This window comes from Prionailurus bengalensis, chromosome F2 (assembly GCF_016509475.1).
Source record: "Prionailurus bengalensis isolate Pbe53 chromosome F2, Fcat_Pben_1.1_paternal_pri, whole genome shotgun sequence".
Lineage (NCBI taxonomy): Eukaryota > Metazoa > Chordata > Mammalia > Carnivora > Felidae > Prionailurus > Prionailurus bengalensis.
Window position 1 is genome coordinate 16,198,947 of NC_057353.1, and position 20,008 is coordinate 16,218,954.

Here is a 20,008-nt window from a genome sequence, read left to right on the forward strand (position 1 = left end):
AAAGGAACGAAACCTTGTGATTTGCAATGGCATGGATGCAGCTAGAGTGTATTATGCTAAGCAAAATAAGTCAATCAGAAAAAAGACCAATACCATATGATTTCTCTCATATGTGGGATTTAAGAAATGGAAGAGATGAACATATTGGAAGGGGGTGAAGAAGAGAGTGAAACAAACCATAAGAGACTCTTAAAATTTTGTTTTTAATGTTTATTCATTTTTTGAGAGAGAAAGAGCAAGTGTGAGCATGCATGAGTGGGGGAGGGGCAGAGAGAGAGGGAGACACAGAATCTAAAGTAGGCTCTAGGCTCTGGGCTGTCAGCACAGAGGCCAATGTGGGGCTCGAACCCACAAACTAACTGCAAGGTCATGACCTGAGCTAAAGTCAGAAGTTTAACCGACTGAGCCACCCAGGTGCCCCACCATAAGAGACTCTTAACAAAGGAGAAGTGAGGGTTGATGGAGGGAGGTGGGTGGGGGATGGGCTAGATGGGTGATGGGTACTAAGGTGGGCACTTGTGATGCACACTGGGTGTTGTATGTAGGTCACTGAATTCTGCTCCTGAAACCAATACTGCACTGTATGTTAACTAAGTAGAATTTGAGTAAAAATTTGAAAAAAAATTCATAAAAAAATAATAAAATAAAATAACTGTTTGTTGGTCAGTACCCTAATCTCACAAAAATGGTTTTTGTTAGAAATCACGAGTATGAAAACTACAAAAACAACGGTGCTTTCCTAAGGAGAAGATTCACCTTCTGTAAGATATTTTACTAATGGAAGGAAATCCCACAGCTTTCCCTCAAAATTTAACCACTCTGAAAGCTACACTAGACTACTTCATTTTTATTCTAACAGTCATGTGATTTACCCTAGAAAGAATCTTTCCCAACCCCATTTTACCTGTAAAACCAAATGCCTATGCCTGGCATCTTCAAGGCGTAAATCACCTCTGTCCAAATGGGACCGGAACAATGACAGATACTCATTTTGGCGACTGATGTCTGTGGCTAGTATCAAAGCACCTATCTGAGTCTCCATTTGTTGCCTGGAATTAGAGAAATATAAAAAGAAAATACAAGACTTTCAATTAAAGTTACTTCTTGATTTTTTTTTTCTTAAACTTAATATTCTGCCATTCAACTTTTAACCTATCACAACAAATGAATTTTAAAGAATGCATTTAAAAAAACCTACCAAATCAAAACTAAAACCAAAGGAGTTTGCAGGAAAGTACAAATATGTGTACATTCCCAAAAGAATGCCTTTATTTTGCCAGCCAAGGAGGAATTAGTTGTCTAAAAACAAATCCATATGAGCCTGATACGTTATTTTATAAAATTTTTGGCTGGGATGTGCTGAGGGTACACAACTTTGGTTTCTTTCTTGGGTGTCTGATACCTGGAAGTCAGAAGGTTGGCTCAAACGGAGAAAGAACAGCCCATTCAACAACTAAGTCTGGAAGATATTTTGACTAAGATGCATGATTATATGCTGACGAAACCCCACCAAACAATTTGATAAAGTTTAGATGTAACTGTATTTTCAAGGTCAAATTCTAGAATCAATTATCTACATGAATATCCAACTTTTCTGGAAAGGAAAAGGTAACATGTTAATGCAAATACATCATACATCATTTTTAAAACTGTCTCAAGTAAAAAAATAATTAAGACTGTCTCAAGTCAAATAATAAGAGAAATAAACTTAAAAAAAACCCAAAAAAACCCTTCCTTTTTTCCCCTCAATGGGCTGTAGCGAACATTATCTTTGTATAAATATCAGTAAAGAGCTGTCAACAGATTAAAAGGCTCACAATATTGGATATTAAATGAAATAAATCCTAAATAAAGGAAACATAAAAGAATGCTATTAGGGGGGCGCCTGGGTGGCGCAGTCGGTTGAGCGTCCGACTTCAGCCAGGTCACGATCTCGCGGCCCATGAGTTCGAGCCCCGCGTCGGGCTCTGGGCTGATGGCTCGGAGCCTGGAGCCTGTTTCCGATTCTGTGTCTCCTTCTCTCTCTGCCCCTCCCCCATTCATGCTCTGTCTCTCTCTGTCCCAAAAATAAATAAACGTTGGAAAAAAAAAAAAAATTTAAAAAAAAAAAAAAAAAAAAAAAAAAAAAAAAAAAAAAAAAAAAAAAAAGAATGCTATTAGGTAGTGTTCCTTATTGTCAGTTTTTATCGATAGGGTTAATCATCAAATGTAAAACATGACAAAAAGAAGAAAGCAAACATTTTAATCTGCTTTAATCAAGAAAAAGATAACTTATATATACAAAAACTATGGTTTAAGCAATTTTTCTATTTGTACTACAGCAAGAAACAATTTTACTTACCAGAAGTATTGTCATAACTCCAAATGGTATCCATGAATAAAGATTTAAAAAATAAAAAATAAAGTCCAGCTTTTTTCTTATGGTCATTACACAAAATACTTAAGTTTTTAAAATAAAGTTGTTTTAAGTTATGAAATGGAAAAAGGAAAGAATAATAGTAACTTAAATTTTAGTACCCAAACTTATTTTTATGCCTCACCTTGTTTCTAGAATTAGATGGTTTATATCCACTTACATGGTTTTCTTAAGAGCATCTTCTCTCAGTGAGACATTATTAAAAGCTTTTGTTTGTGGATCAGTGAGAAGAGATTTTGTTAATCACCATCATATCGGGCTTATTTGCACTGATGCTTATTAGGCTTTCAAATGGCCTGCTTAACATTAAATGGTCTTTTCTTAAAAAATTAGTATTTCCTGTTCTTTCCATCATTATTTTATCCTATGCTCCCGAAGTGACTCCAGGGCTATGCTATTGAGGTATAAAGCATTTTTTTTTACTTATAGATTTTGAAAACTTCCTGAAACTTTTAATGAGGGTATTTATGATACAGAATAATTAATTTCTTTATACCTAGAACATAAGGTCTTATTCAAATGAGCATAAAATGGAAACATGTAACACTATTTACATAAATAGTAAACTATGAGGCACTGTGTATTTGGAGTGAATTTTATAATACTCAAATCTATGGAATGATCCATAAAAAAAAAAATCACTAAAAAAATACTACTGTCTTCACTGCAGAACAGGTTTAAATTACTAGAATTTTGATATAAACTTTTAAGATAAAATAATTCAGCCATTAAACAAAAACTGAAAACTGTGGGAACACCTGAATAATTTTGAAACCTTTATAAAATTGTTTTGCCAACTTAATTTCCATAGTTCATAACAAATTAAATGTGTCTTAATCCCACCTACCTGCTTTCTGATGGCATATGTGAGAATAAGCCAGATTCTCTCAATAATCCCACTGCAGATCTCCAGTGGTGATTTTCCAGTACTGAGGTATTCTACAAAAAGGGGCATATCTGAGTTATTTAATAGTGAGTCTCTTTCTGAACATAAAGAATTATCTGTAGGTAATATTAATCTGGTTAAAATTCTAATGTTCATGGACAATCTGCTTACTACTTTGACTCCATTAAAACATTTTCCAGAATGCAAGAATATTAAATCTCATGACAAAATTGCACTGACCTTGTATAAAGTTGCCAAGTAATGGTTAGTTTTAATAAGGAAAGGTTGATTAACACCTGGATGATCCAGATCATGAGTGGCAGCTGCAATTAAGCTCAGCAAGACATCCCAAGGGGTTACAGAACTGGCAAGCTGAAGTGGGACAAAAGAATTAATTACAGACATATCTGAAATAAACTCTGTACCATTACAGTAGTTTTGAATTTGCCTCAAATGGTAGTGTCGAGTCTCCTCCCCCTTCATGTTTTTCAGACTGTTCATTAAGGGCACCAAGCACCTGCCAGGTGCTGTCCTCATCACGACACGAGGGAGAGGTAGAATATGATGTGTGTTCCCATCCACACAGAGTTTACAGACCTTGTTCTTACACTGTGTTCATTTGAGACAGACTTACTCAAAATGACAGCCAAAGTATAAATGATCTTTTTTGAGAAATGGGTTTAAAACAAACACAGGTTTCTGTATGTTTATTACCGTAGTTGCTACCAACAGAAGACCTATGAGGTCTTTCAACTTTTTTTTATTGCAGTAAGAACACTTAATGTGAGATCTACGCTCACATTATCAGAGTTTTAAGTGTACAATTACATAAGACCTATGACCGAAGGCGCTTATTCATCAACAAATTGGTTACTAGACTTCAATTAAGAATCCAAACTGTAGGGGGCGCCTGGGTGGCGCAGTCGGTTAAGCGTCCGACTTCAGCCAGGTCACGATCTCGCGGTCCGTGAATTCGAGCCCCGCGTCGGGCCCTGGGCTGATGGCTCGGAGCCTGGAGCCTGTTTCAGATTCTGTGTCTCCCTCTCTCTGACCCTCCCCCATTCATGCTCTGTCTCTGTCTCAAAAATAAATAAACGTTAAAAAAAAAAATAGAATCTAAACTGAGGTGTTTAATGTTTCTGAGGTCTTTAATGTTTAAGGAAGCTGAGTAATCCTGGGGCAGTCTATATCCACTCTGTTAAGAAAATCCTCTCCCAACAGATGGATATAGTCAGAACAGCGTTCACAATATAGTCACCTCAGAAAAAGTGATTGTGTAAGTGAGCAATTATAATGTTACTCTCAATAATCATTGCAGATCTTAGCTGATACAATAAAATAATCACAAGGGGTAAGTTAATTACCTGACTGAAACGGTCAATGATAAATAACAAACTGTCAGTAGTAAAAAAAAATAATGATTACCTTTATAATAAAGACAAAGAAGCCAACGATACTAAGACAATTTTTAAAGTGGGTTAAAAACAAGGCAACTGTTGCTTCGGATTCTGTGTCTCCCTCTCTCTGCTTCTCCCCACTCGTGCTCTTTCTCTCAAAAATGAATAAATGTAAAAAAAAATTAACAAAACAAAACAAAACAAAACAAGGCTACTGTTATTTCCATTCCTTTAACTGTATCTGGTAATGCCGGACAGTAACAACAAGCTGTGTGAAGAAGAAACTGAAAACCATTTGATGGAGACGTCTGCAAAGCTATCATCAGGGCCCTTTTCCAAATAAAAAACTAGTAATGCTGAGTTTTCCTGTGTTCAACAAAAAACGTCACTGTTTTTATTGTTGCTATTAGGTGCTAATAGGCTCAACTGGAACAAAATTATAATCTAAGCTCAGCTATGAAAACACAGAAAGTAAACACTCAAGTTAGGGCTGATGTCAAGTACAGAAAGAAGGAACTTTGCCCTAACTTTCTAGCAATTTGGGGGGGCTTTGAGTATTTCTTTTTGCACTTAAGAGTCCAGGAATTAGCTCTTACACAGAAATCATATATAAAAACTGAAAGCAGATTTCTTTTTTTTTTTTAATTTTTTTTTTAACGTTTATTTATTTTTAAGACAGAGAGAGACAGAGCATGAACGGGGGAGGGGCAGAGAGAGAGGGAGACACAGAATCTGAAACAGGCTCCAGGCTCTGAGCTGTCAGCCCAGGGCCCGACGTGGGGCTTGAACTCACGGACTGTGAGATCATGACCTGAGCCGAAGTTGGACGCTCAACCAATCGAGCCACCCAGGCGCCCCTCTTTTGTTTTTTTAAAATGTTTATTCATTCTTTGAGGGACAGAGAGAGACAGAGCGTGAGTAGGGGTGGGTGGGCCGAGAGAGAAGGAGACACAGAATCCGAAGCAGGTTTCAGGCTCCAAGCTGTCAGCACAGAGCCAGACGCAGGGCTGGAACTCACAAACTATGAGATCTTGACCTGAGCTAAAGTCGGACGCCTAACCGACTGAGCCACCCAGGTGCCCGGAAAGCAGGTTTCTCACTAAATACTATATTTAAGCCTTTCTATTTGATTCCCTCTGCACCTGCATTTTTCTATAGGTGACTCCTTCTCAAATTTTTCCTTTCAGTTTACGTGGTTTCTGACCACCTTATCTACAGCTGTAAATGCTTGCCATCCTCTGGTCACTCTCCAGCACATTCCTCGATTTAGATTCCTTCACAGCAGTAATTACTACAATATATGTCAACATTCTATTTATTTGTCTAATGACTGCTTCCCCCACTGGGACCTTTCCTGTCCTGTTTACCACTGGATTCCTAGCACCAGGAAAATGTACTGAATGAAAGCACTTGAAAGTGTGAAGCCTTGTGAAAGCCCAGGCAGTAAGAGATACAATCTTAAGGCTTTTTTTAGAATGTACTTTTAAAACTGAATGAGTCTATTTTAAAATGTAAACTACAATAAAGGAGAAAGGAATTTTTGCATTTTAGGGTTTAGTGATTTTATCTCCTTCACTGAAGCTTTGACTAAGTTCACTAAGTATGTTGACCATGAAAAATATTAAAAAAAAAATACTTGAGAGAGAAAGAGGGAGGGAGAGGGAGAGAGGGAGGGAAGGAGGGAGAGAGGGAGGGAAGGAGGGAGAGAGGGAGGGAAGGAGGGAGAGAGAGAGAGTGTGAGCGAGCGCATGTGAATGCACTCACAATTGGGGAAGAGGCAGAGAGAGAGGAAGAGAGAGCATCCCAAGCAGGCTCTGTGACAGCACAGAACCAAACCATAAGTTCGTGACCTTGAGCCAAAATCAAGAGTCAGACGCTTAACTGACTGAGCCACCTAGGAGCCAAGTATTTCAAATAAGTGTAATCAAAGCTGCATAAGGCAAAAAGTATTTAAAATAAGAAATATCAGATACATAGGCAAAAAAAAAAAAAAAAAAAAAAAAAGCTTAAAATTAGTGCTGCCAGAGCTGCACAGGTAAGGCAGCATTTTTATTCATTTTTACCACACCCTTCGCACTCTCGCCTTGCCCAGTGCCTGGCATCAGCCCTTACCTTCCACGCCCCTGGCTTCTGGTTGGGTGTGGCCAGTGGAAGATGGGAGGGGAGCCACCTTCACAGACCTGTGCACCAGCTTAATTAACCTCCTCTGTGTCTCACAGAACATGACACTTACCTTCATCATTCCATTTACCTGGCTGTATGGTGATTATCAGTTTCTCCCAAAAACTCTCAACAGAGGCTTCAGCCTTGGCCCAGAGTTTTTTTTAAAAGCTCAATTAGAAAATTCGGGCACTCAGGAGTATACATTTGTCAAAAATGTACCCATAAAATGTATATATTTTATTGTGGCATACAAGTGATACCACAATGAAGTTGCTTTTTAAAAAAAGCCATGATGTATATACTTTAAAAACTGGGGTATTTTCACATATTCCACCATCTCTTGAAAAATGACAAGACTGGTGACCACATGGCTATATTCTCAGAACTGGCATCAATTAGCACAATCTGATTTAGTCAGCTTGCTTTCCCTTCTAACATCTAGTGGGAACTCAGATCCCAGGGGGAGAAGAGTTTAGAAACAGGGCTGAGGGTAAGCAAATGTGATTTCAGGACCATCAGGGGTAGGAAACATCCAAAGACAAACACGGCTTTCCGTTATCATCTACAGTTGATCCCTACATCTATATCTCCAACAGATTCTCTTCTCTGCTCCAGACTCTCTTATCCAACTCTCTATTCAACATCTGCATTTGGATACCACACAAACACATTTAACTCTACATATCCAAAGTGGAGGTCATCATCTCTACCAGCCTTACCCCCAAAACTTGCTCCCTTTTCTACGTACTTTCTCTCACAGAATTCCACACTCTACTCAGCTGCCCCACGCAGTCTTCATTGACTCTTCTCTCTGCTTCATTCCCCCAAAGGCATGCAGACACCATAGGCTAGGCACTCTAACTCCCAAGAGATCTTACAGACCGTCTACCTCTCTCCTTCCCCAAAGCCCCTTGCCTAGCTTGGGCCACCAGGCTCTTTCATGGTGCACCAAAACAAAACAGCTTCTGACAGGTGTGGGAAAGTCTCCTGCTTCCCTTCGGTAGCTCCCCATTCATTCTCTGAATTGGACTAATGCTGTGCGGCCCTCATGGAGGTTACAAGGAGCTTGGTGTTAATGCCAGTGTCTTAACACAGAGTTGGGGGTTTCGTCGGATCCAGACCTCACCTGGACTTCTCCAGCTTCTCTCTCAACAATCATTCAGTTGTCCAACTGCTGTACAAATATAACCAGGATGGGAAACTTGATCCAGCCAGATCTCAGTTTAGTGAAGGAAGCCTCTGATTTTGAGTCAAATCACTCATTTAAGGAAAAGTATTTGAAAGTAAGTCAAGGAATTTTCTTAGGATTCGCACCCCCTGTAAATGTCAGCATCTTACCTTAGGTTCTTTTAAGTAACAGTGCATGGCCTGAGTAACATCTGCAGCATGGACCGCATTGTGGTAAGGGTTCTGACTGTGGTAATCTTCTTGAATCATAACTGCATCAAAGAAAAAAGATCTCAAATTTAATTGTACGTGGGAGGCCTGTGCAAAGTACAAGAATTGTGATAATTATGAGTTTTCCACTTACAATCTTCATGTGGCTACCAGCTAGTTGTTCAGATTCAGATGGATGACAATCACTCAGAACTCACATGTATGTCCAAAGAATCAATACCACTGTGGCTGCTAACTTGTTTGAAATTATCAGAAGGTATTCATGTCAAAACAATAAATATTTTATTTTTCTTTTTTATTTGTTTAAGTGTTACTTATTTTTGAGAGAGGGAGAAACAGAGTGCTAGCGGGGGAGGGGCAGAGAGAGAGAGAGGGAGACACACAGAATCTGAAACAGGCTCCAGGCTCTGAGCTGTGAGCACAGAGCCTGATGTGGCGCTTGAACTCACGAGCCATCAGATCATGACCTGAGCCGGCAGTCGGATGCTTGACTGACTGAGCCACCCAGGTGCCTCTCTTTTTCTCTTTTAAAATGTGAACTTAGGGGCGCCTGGGTGGCGCAGTCGGTTGAGCGTCCGACATCAGCCAGGTCACGATCTCGCGGTCCGTGAGTTCGAGCCCCGCGTCGGGCTCTGGGCTGATAGCTCAGAGCCTGGAGCCTGTTTCCATTCTGTGTCTCCCTCTCTCTCTGGCCCTCGCCCGTTCATGCTCTGTCTCTGTCCCCAAAAATAAATAAACGTTGAAAAAAAAAAATAAATAAAATGTGAACTTATCATTGTACCAAACTCCTCTCTTTCAAATGTAATTTAAGAAGAGTTTCTTGGTTTCATTAAAAGCATTGCAATTCATTCAACAAACACTTGTCCCAAGTACTGTTTTAGACTCTAGAAATTTATCAGTAAACAAAAAACTTTATGAAGCTAAAATATTATAGTTATTAGGGCATATGAAGATGATCCCATGGGCGCATCATCAGTGAGGTATTCGTTTCAGAACTGGAATTAGTTTTTCAGTGGTAGGGATGGACCTTCTCTTAATCCTACTGTCTCTGCTCCATGTCTGTTAGGCTTTCATGAAAAAGGAGACTAGGATTAGGGGTGGAGTTATCCCTGTTGCCATCAAGCCTGCAGGATGGCCCCAAGGGCATAACACTGTAATCTACTGGTCACTAGTAAAGTGAGCCAATTCCACAGTGGTGAACCATGACTCACTGGTGAGAAGGAAAGAGCATTAGAATTATGTATTTACTTTAACCCATCCTTTCAAATAGCCTTTTGATTACTCTTAATATCTATTTTATATATGTTTTATAATTTACACAATTTGTTAGTGGAGTATTGCAGGTATACAAATTCGACATAAATATGCAGGAAAAGTCTCTCAAAAGTCCTAGGTAATAAATTTATCTTAGTTCAGTATTTAAGAGGAAAGAAAATATTACCTTCTTTTTTAAAAAAAGTAAATAATCCTCATGCTAATTTTCTTCTAACATATTTATTTGGCAAAAAAGTTCAGCTTTTCCCCTAGCAAAACAGTCTTACACAAATATCACCGTGCACATTTAAACATATTAAAAATAATCTTTAAGTTTAACGTAAAGAGATTTCTGGGATCAGAAAAAGAGAACACCTAAGTGCAATGCACCTAATCTTTTAAAGTTTGAGCCTTCAAAGTTTGGAAAAAGGACAGAAATTGTGTCATCTTTGTGACAAAGCTGTGGTCAACCTAAGAGATTGACTGCAAAAGTGTCCCACTTCTTCACCATGCCCTCCATTCATGGCTTTGAACCTTCAAAGCTTCCTGGACGAGAGGTGTCATTCACCCCCTATCAGACTTGGTTTGGCCAACAGCATGGGGTGGAAGTGACGGAGAGCCAGACCCGGAGAGCCAGTCTCAGGGGTCCGGGTACGCCAGCTCCCTTGGAGACTGCCCATCACTCTTTGAACAAGCTCAGTTTGTCATAAAATATATTTCCTTCTTTTTTTGTTTTTAATGTGAATTTATTAAGGGGCCAAACTCCTCTGACTCCTTTGAATTTAATGGGGGACCATGTAGAGCTGAGCCACATGAAGCCCAGTGTCCCAGCTGAGGTCCCAGTCCAGGCCCACAGAGTAGCTTGCCTGTTGTCAACTGCAGGTACATAAATGAACTCAGCTAGACTACAAGCAGCATTCAACAGCCCCACAGACTCAGGGGCTGAGTAAGTGTGTGTCATTCCAAGCCACAAAAATTTACGGTAGTCTGTTTTAGAGCAATAGCTAACTGAAAAAACTGATAAAAACTTAAAACAGATTCTTGTTCAAATCTTATTTCTGTTAAACGGGTTAGAATCACTTACCTAAAAATCTACGAAGTTTCATCATATCTAAATGGAAGTACTCAATTAATCCATGAAGACTAAATAAATGAAAGGTTAAACTTACTAGACTATTTCCTAAAATGAAGAAAGAAGAGATATTAGTAGGAAATATAGACTAGCATAATTGCATTGTGCTTCCAAATATGGGTTTTGAATATAAAACACAGAGAGTACAAATTCCTACGTTTTGTCTATCTAAAATGTACATCCTTAATTTTACCAGCTGTGAACTTTAATTCTTATATCTTTTTTCCATTCTAAGGGAAAAAATGGGCTTTGTTTCATTTTTCTACAACCAAATAACTGGAAGATAAGCATTTTCAAATCAATTTTTTGAAAGACACCAAAGTAATTAGAATCAGTAGAAAATCTTGCACCAGCTCCACCTAGACATCCCTCTACCACATCACTAACTGTATGAGGATGTCCAATCAAAGTCAACTGTGGTAGCTGCACCTTGTTCACTAGAGGTTGTGTTTGTTCTTCAAGGTACAGAGCTAGGAGGAAGGATCGATGACCTCAAGATCAAAACTTTGAACTCAACCACTTGTCTACCCCACACTTGTAGCAAGAAATCTGAGTAGCTGGAAGGGGCAGGTGGTCACAAAACTAAATAGAATTCTATTCTAACACTAAATTCACAGTCAACAATCATACAGCAATCTTACTATGTTTTTCTAGTGAAACAGTTCTTTATCTGTTTTTAATGCTTATTTATTTTTGAGAGAGAGAGAGAGCGAGAGAGCATGCACGCAAGTGGGGGAAGGGGAAATTGAGGTGGGTAGAGGACCCGAAGCTGGCTCTGCAATGACAGCAGCAAGCCCGATGTGGGGATGGTGACTTGACCCAAAGTCGGATGCCCAGCCGAGATACCCAGGTGCCACTCTTTATCTCTTTAAATGCCTATTTTCAAGCTTTCTCTATTCTTCTCAAATTCCCCCCTCCCCCCACTTATTCTCAACAGCCTCATACTTCACAGAAAAAATACAAGCCCTCATTTCCTTTTCTTTCCAAAGCCAATCCCTCCACCCCTCCAGAGTGTCTCAGAAACTGTGCCACCTACCAACACCACCCCCCATGCCTCCTCCTTCCCCCTGAATCAAAATATCCCTCCTCAGTCCCTCCTTCTAGTGCTCCAACAAGCATCAGCACTCAGGACATGCTCTAGATTTTATCTTTCAAACAACAAAGAATACTTGACTCTCTTGGCTCCCTCCAGCTGCCACCCTGTCTCTTCCCCTAAGCTAAGTTTTCTGAAAGAGCTGCTACCTGCTGTGAGGACTATCTCACCCTCAACTTCCACCCTTTTGACAACTGGAGTCACTTGAGTATAGACATGGAATCTGGAAATACTAGCATTGTTATAATGGTTAGTCTGTCTTCCAAGATGTAACTCTCCATTTTTTATACCTTCTATTATATTTCTCAAAGTTTTGTGCATTTCCTCTATTAGGACACATGATATAAAACTGTACGTTTTAAAGAGTTAGGAGCTCAAAAATTGCTGCCAGAATTTAGACAATAACATAAAGATGATTCTAAAGAAACCATCTCTCTAAAGAAACTATCATTCTTAAAAAAATCTACAAAAGACTTAACTATTCTCACATTGCATATTTATAGTAATAACATTTATGGAGAATTTTAAAGGACCACTGGGCTAACTTCATTACCCAAAACTGCCTACACAATTGTCAACAGAAGCCCATAACTAAGGAAAAATATAAATTAATTGAACAATATTTGCATGAGAAACACTGGAAAAGATGCAGGAGACCAAAAGAGATTCTTTTTAAAAAACCTGACATAGCACCTTAAACAAAAAAAAACTTTTTCAAATCTTTTATTTTTTAAGAAATTAAATGTTAAAATGTATTTGAATCCTGATAACACTATACTGATACAAACAGGAGCCCATCTGGTTTAGAACCATTTGTGAAGAAGTGAGCTATATTCCTGTTATTATTGCTGTAACAACCCACTTTTCCTTGGATATATACATAGATATTTCACAATGTAAGTTCAAACAAACAACCCAGTTTAAATATAGGCAGAGGATACGAGTAGACATTTTTCCAAAGAAGATATACAGATGGCCAAGAGCCGGATGAAAAGATGCTCAACATCATTAGCCATCAGAGAAATACAAATCAAAACCATAAATGAGATACCACTCTACACCTGTCAGAATGGTTATTATCAAGAAGACAAAAAATAGCAAGTGTTGGTGAGGATGTGGAGAAAAATGCACTATTGGTAGGAATGTAAATTGGTACAGCCACTATGGAAAACAGAATGGAGGCTCCTCGAAAATTTAAAAAGAGAACTAACATATTATCCAGCAATTTGACCTCTATTTACCCAAAGAAAAGAAAACACTAAGTCGAAAAGATATACGCACTCCTCTGCTCAGCGCAGCATTATTTCCAATGGAAGCAACCTAAGGGTCCACAGACAGATGAATGGACAAAGAGGATATGGTATACATATACGATGGAATATTATTCAGCCATAAAAATGAAGGAAATCTTGCCACTTACAACTACATGGATGAGTTTTGAGGTCATTATGCTAAGTAAAATAAGTCAGACAGAAAAAGACAAATGCCATGATCTAACTATTATGTGGAATCTTTAACAAACAAAAAAACCAAGCTCATAGATACAGAGAACAAATTGGTGGTTGTCAGAGGCAAGAGTTGGGGGTGTTGACAGAATGAGTGAAAAGGGTCAAAAGGTACAAATTTCTAGTTATAAAATAAGTCTGGGGAATGTAACGTACAGCATGGTGACTATAATTAATAATACTGTATTACATACTTGAAAGTTGTTGAGAGAATAGATCTTAAAGAGTTCTCACAAAAAAACGTAACCATGTATAGTGATGGATGTTAGATTTTTTGTGATTGTTTTAAATATATACATATATTAAATCCTCACATTGTACACCTAAAGCTAATATAATGTTATATGTCAATTATATCTCAATTTAAAAAAGTGGGTGGGAATTGCTGAAAATGGCAGAGTAGGAGGATTCTGAGCTCAGGTCAAGCAATGGCCACACACCAAAACTGCAAGTACATATAGAGTAACTCTTACTGAGAACAATCTGGGGACTAGCAGAACAGCTCTTCCACAGCTAAAGATGTAAAGAAAAAGTCACATCAAGAAAGCAGAGATGTGATTTGGTCAGGGTCCACACACCCAGCTTGATAACCCACAAGCAGGAGGGATATCACAGGTATAGAGATCCTCCCTGAGAAGTGAAGGGTTTGAGCCCCACATCAGGTACCCACTGCCCTGGGGATCTGTACCAGGAAGAAAAGCCTCTGTAACATCTGGCTTTGGAAATCAGCATGCCTTATGTCCAGAAGCCTTGAGAATCAGTGAAGCTTAACTCCAGGAGAGCTGGCCGGCTGTGGGAAGCCAAGATTCCACTCTTAAAAGGCCTGCATATAAACACTTGGCTGAGACCAGAACAGAAGCAATAGTCTAAACAGCACCTAAGCCATAACTGAAGGAGATTCACTGACTAATTTTAGGGCTTGTGCAGTAGGGTCAGCGCTCTGTAGGAACTTTCTCCAGGAAGGAAGCACTGAATGGCACCATTTTTCTTGCCTTCCTTCTGCCTCGCTGGGCTGATGCTGGCGGGCACCAGTTCTGACACTATCCATTTACCTTTCTAGCACTGCTTACCCTGACCAGATGTCAACCTGTGGACCTGTCCAGCCCAACCTTCCCTTCCTGGGGGATACCCTTCCAAAGTGGTTCCCCTCCTGTTGCACTCAGCAGAGAGCCTCAACTGAGACTGGTGCCTGTCCCCCCAAAAGTGGCTACTGTCCCACCACACTGAGTTGCCTCAGCTGGGACTGGAACCCCACAAAAGTGGTACCAGTGTGCCCACATAATTTGTGATCCAGCCACAAAGGAGGGCACATGCAGCCCACACAGGGGAAATCCCTGGAGTGCCTGGGTATAGTTACCAGGGGGTTGGGTAGGGTTTACGCCTCACAGGATGCCTTCTATATAAGGTTACATGTTCAAGACCCAGAGACACAGCTGATCTACCTAATATATACAAACAAAAATAGGCAGGGAAAGGAGGAGACAGAGGAACATGTTGCAAATGAAAGAACAAGACAAAACCTAAAAAAAAAAAAAAAAAAACTAAATGAAATGGAAATAAGCGATCTACCTTATGAAGAGTTCAAAGAAATGGTCATAAGGATGCTCTCCAGACTTGAGAAGAGTAGATAAACTCAGTGAGAACTTCAGCAGAGATAAGAAATATAAAAAAGAATGCATCAGAGCTGAAGAATACATTAACTAAAATGGAAAACACTGTAGAGGGAATCAACAGCAGATGAGATGATGCAGAAGCACAGATCAGTGATCTAGAATTTCAGGGTAGTGGAAATCATCCAAACTGAACAGCAAAAACAAAAAACAAAAAATTAAAAAAGAATACACATTCTTTGGAGACGCACATGAAACATTGTATTCTCCAGGAGAGATCACATGTTAGGCCACAAAACAAGTCTCAATAAATTTAAAACTGAAATTACATCAAGCATCTTTTCCAACCACAACAGTATGAAACTAGATCAATTACAAGAAAAAAAATACTGGAAAAAACACAAACATGTGGATGCTAAACAACATGCCAATAAACAACCAAGACGTCAATGGAGAAATGAAAGAGGAATTCAAACAACTGAATTGAGTCAAATGAAAATTAAAATATAATGTTCCAAAATAGAAGATGCACGGCAAAAATGTTTTTTTTTTTAAGTTTATTTATTTATTGAGAGGGAGAGAGAGATTGTGAGAGAGAGGGAGAGTGAGGGGGGAGAAGAGAGAGACAGAAACAGAATCTCAAGAAGGCTCCACACTGTCAATGCAGAGCCCAATGCAGGGCTCAAACTCACAAACTGAGAGATCATGACCTGAGCTGATATCAAGAGTTGGATGCTTAAGTGACTGAGCCACCCAGGTGCCCTGCAGAAGCAGTTTATAGTGATAAAGCCTACCAAACCATTAAGAAAAATGTGAAATAAACAATCTAAGCTTACACTTAAGGGAATGAGAAAAAAGAGGAACAAACAGTGCCCAAAGTTAGTAGAAGGAAGGAAATAATAAAGAGTAGAAATAAATGAAATAGGACTTAAAAAATAATAGAAAAGATTAATAAAATTAAGAGGTGATTCTTCGAAAAGATAAAGTTGATAAACCTTTAGACAGGCTCATCAAGAGAAAAAGAGGCAGATTCAAGTAAGTAACATCAGAAATGAAAGAGGAGAAGATACAAAAGACACCATAAAAATACAGCTGGTAAGAGACTACTAAAACAAGTAGATGCCAACAGACTGGACAACCTAGAAGAAATGGATAAATTCCTACATACATAATCTTCTTTTTTTTTTTTTTTTTTTAAATTTTTTTTTTCAACGTTTATTTATTTTTGGGACAGAGAGAGACAGAGCATGAACGGGGGAGGGGCAGAGAGAGAGGGAGACACAGAATCGGAAACAGGCTCCAGGCTCTGAGCCATCAGCCCAGAGCCTGACGCGGGGCTTGAACTCCCGGACCGCGAGATCGTGACCTGGCTGAAGTCGGACGCCTAACCGACTGCGCCACCCAGGCGCCCCCATACATAATCTTCTAAGATTGAATCACAAAGAAACAGGAAATTTGAACAGACCAATTACTAGCAATGAAATGAATCAGTAATCAAAAAACTCCCAACTAACAAAAGTCCAAGACCAAATGGCTTCTCACGGGTGGGTTCTACCAAACACTGAGAGAAGAGTAAGTACCTATCCTTCTCAAAGTATTTCAAAAAATTAAAGAGGAAGGATTGTTTCTGTATTCATTCTACAAGGCCAACATTACCCCGACACCAAAAGTAGACAAAGACACTTTGTACAAAAAAAGAAATTACAGTCCAATATTCTTGATGAACATATTTACAAAAATACTTAACCAAATATGACCAAACCAAACTCTACAACATAGTGAAAGGATCAAACACCATGTTCATGTGGGATTTATTCCAGGAATATAAGGATGGTTCCACATTTGCAAATGCATCAACAGGATATACTACCTTAATAAAATGAAGGATAAAAAGCATATGATCATCTCATTAGATGTAGAAAAACCATTTGACAAAATTCAACATCCATTTATGATAAAAACTCTCAACAAAGTGGGTACACAGGGAACATATCTCAATATAAAAAAGGCCACATATGACAAACCCACAGGTAACATCATTCTCAATGGTGAAAGGCTGAAAGCTTTCCTTCTAAGAACAAAACAAGGATGCCCATTCTTGACACTTTTATTCAACACTGCACTGGAAGTACAAAACACAGTAATCAGAAAAGAAAAAGAAATAAAAGGCATCTAGATTGTGAAGGAATAAGTAAACTGTCACTACTTGCAGATGTCATAATCCTATATATAAAGAAAACCCTATAGACTCTACCAAAAAACTATTAGAACTACAAATGAACTCAGCAAAGTTGCAGGATACAAAATTAACATACAGATATGTTGTACTTCTACATACTAGTAATTACCAGAAAGAGAAATTAATAAAATAATCCCATTTATAATTGCATCGAAAAGAAAATACCTAGGAATAAATGTAACAAAGGAGTTGGAAAATCTGTACTCTGAAAACCTATAAGACATTGATGAAAAAAATTGAAGATGCCACAAAGAAATGGAAAGATGTACCATGCTCATGAACTGGAATAATATGGTTAAAATGTCCCTACTGTCCAAAGCAATCTACAGATTCAATGCCATCTCCATAAAAATACCAATAGCATTTTTCACAGAATTAGAAAAATAATCCTAACATTTGTACGGAACCACAAAAGATCCCCAATAGTCAAAGCAATCTTGAGAAGGAACACCAGAGCTGAGGTATCATGTTCCCAGATTTCAAACTACATTACAAAGCTACAGTAATCAACGATATGGTGTCAGCACAAAAGGAGACATATAGATCAGTGGAGCATAATGGAGAGCCCAAAATAAATCCATGCTTTAATGGTCAATTAATCTATGACAAAGGAGGCAAGAATATACAATGGGGAAAAAACCAGTCTCTTCAATAAATGGTGTTGGAAAAGCTGAACTGCTGCATGTAAAAGAATGAAACTTGACTGCTTTCCCATACCATGTGCAAAAATACACAAAGTATGGGCTCAAGACCTAAATGTGAGAGCTGAAAGCACAAAACAGTGGAACATTATTGTAATGGCACATTACTCAGCCATTTGTGATAACATGGATGGACCTAGAGGGCATTATGCTAAGTAAAATAATTCAGATAGAGAAAGACAAACACCATATGATTTGCTTATATCTGGAATCTAAAAAACAAATGAACAAACAAAACAACAGAAACAGACTTACAGAGAACAAACGTGATTGCCAAGGAGGTGGAGGAATGGGCAGAACAGGTGAAAGGGATTAAGAGGTACAAAATTCCAGCTATAAAATAAATATGTCACAGAGATGTAAAGTACAGCATAGGGAATACAGGCGATAATATTGTAATAACTTTTTATGGTGACGGATGGTAACTACTTCGTGGTAATCTTTTGTAATGTATATAAATGTCAAATCATTATGTTGTACATCTGAGACTAATATAACATCATATGTCAATTATATCTCAGTAAAAAAGAATGTATATTTATTCTGTATGTTTAGGTTATGATAGCATTCTCCCAAACTTGTTTTGCAAACCTAATAAGACAAATTACCAATTTCTAGGTCTTGAATAAGTTTTAAGAAAGCTGCAATCTGATGGTAAAATATCTTCTGGAATTCGGGCAATCTGCAATACATATAATGTCTTCCACCAAGAACTTTAAAAGAATCAGACAAAAACCAGTCTAACAAAGTGTACTACCCATATCTAATTGGAAAACTGCGTGTAACATTGTTTCTTATTTCTAGTTTTTAAGACACCAACGGACTATTTTAATACCAGTGAATAAGAACACAGGTCAAACATTTCAAAACAAGTAATGCTTACCTGTTCTTCTTGCACAGAAGAACTTACTTTATACAAAAATGGAAACACTTTCTTGGAAAAGAAAATTGTGCTTATAGAAGAGCCTCCTTCATAAACATGTATCCAAAGATAGAACTGCTCAAGGTACATGTAAGGGTCATTGATAGTTCTTAGATGTGATTCCAGATGGCAGCCAGGAGGATGAGGCTGCTGCCATGACACACACCTGGCAACGAGGGTCCTCACATGCCAGGTAGATCTCGGGGGTGACAAACCCTATCTTGCTATTTTACACATAACCTCTCATTCCTATAAAAGGAATGCCAAATATATCCTACCAGATGATACGTATTTTCCTCCTTGCAGTGGACAAGGTGGGACCCTTTGTCTTGGTGGGAATCACTGAGTTTTACCTCTTCTCTGCGTTCCCCCTACTATGTCATCTGGTGAATTGCCAGAGTAAGAAATACAGAAAGCACGGGATCGGTAAGCAACAAAGGAAAACTATACACTTGGATACCATACATATATATTATCCAGAATTCATTTCTGGCTAAGCACTTTTAAAAGGAAAGCATTTCTAATAAAATAATGAAAGTTAAAAAGTTTTTCTTGCCCATTTGCTCTTCATGTATAGAATTCCTGTAACTTTTGGGTGGCTCTCGTTACATGAATATGTGTATCACCATCTGTAAAATCACAGGTGTGTAGTTACCTGCTACCAACCAACCCTGAGAAGAAACCATTCAGCCATCATCTTCACAAAAAGTAATGAGGTGATTCACATGAAAGCTACTCTGCCCATCCCACACTTTCAACCTCACTCTACTTTCATCACCAAGACCCCCGACTAGCAGATATGTGCTTTTTAAAAATGGAATTTAGAAAACAAACAGCTATTTCAATGAGTAAAAGTGTCCCAGCAGACTAATAGCAGGTGAGGAGCAATTACAGTTTATAGAAGGCTAAACCTGGAAGGTGTGAAGGGTGGCATGGTTTGATCTACATTTATCTTGGGATAATAACTGAAGTAATATTCATATTAAGTTAGAAAAAAGGAATTTCCCAGATCTAGAAGAAGATGAGTCACCTGATATTTTGCCATCTACATGTTTTAAAAAGGGAAGGCTGAAGGGAAAGACAACTGTGTAAATGATACTAGAGCATTTTCTGTGTGGACATGCCAAGTGGGGCCAGAGAAAGGCAGAAAACAGTCACCCAAGGGCAAAGGAGAGGTAGAAGAGAAAGAGAAAAGGAAAAAAAACCCAAAATGGCAGGGAAGCAGGAGGGGGACTGTGCTGATAAAACAGAATTCATTGTTTTTCAATTTTGCTGAGGATCAGTCCGATTTA

General features: G+C 38.6%; 1 protein-coding gene across 3 annotated transcripts in view; it reads right to left on the minus strand.

Moving 5' to 3' along the window:
- Positions 1-20,008, minus strand: part of PDE7A (phosphodiesterase 7A) — a 127,369-nt gene that overhangs the window by 9,667 nt on the left and 97,694 nt on the right. For all 3 annotated transcript variants that reach the window (XR_006300468.1, XM_043601160.1, XM_043601161.1), the window contains exons 6-10: positions 10,599-10,694; positions 8,201-8,301; positions 3,543-3,674; positions 3,264-3,355; positions 905-1,049 (exon numbers count right to left, since the gene is read on the minus strand). Coding sequence is in view for 2 of the 3 variants with exons in the window: in XM_043601160.1 (XP_043457095.1) it covers positions 905-1,049; positions 3,264-3,355; positions 3,543-3,674; positions 8,201-8,301; positions 10,599-10,694 (566 nt within the window). In the remaining variant the exon portion in view is untranslated. The remainder of the gene's footprint in view (positions 1-904; positions 1,050-3,263; positions 3,356-3,542; positions 3,675-8,200; positions 8,302-10,598; positions 10,695-20,008) is intronic.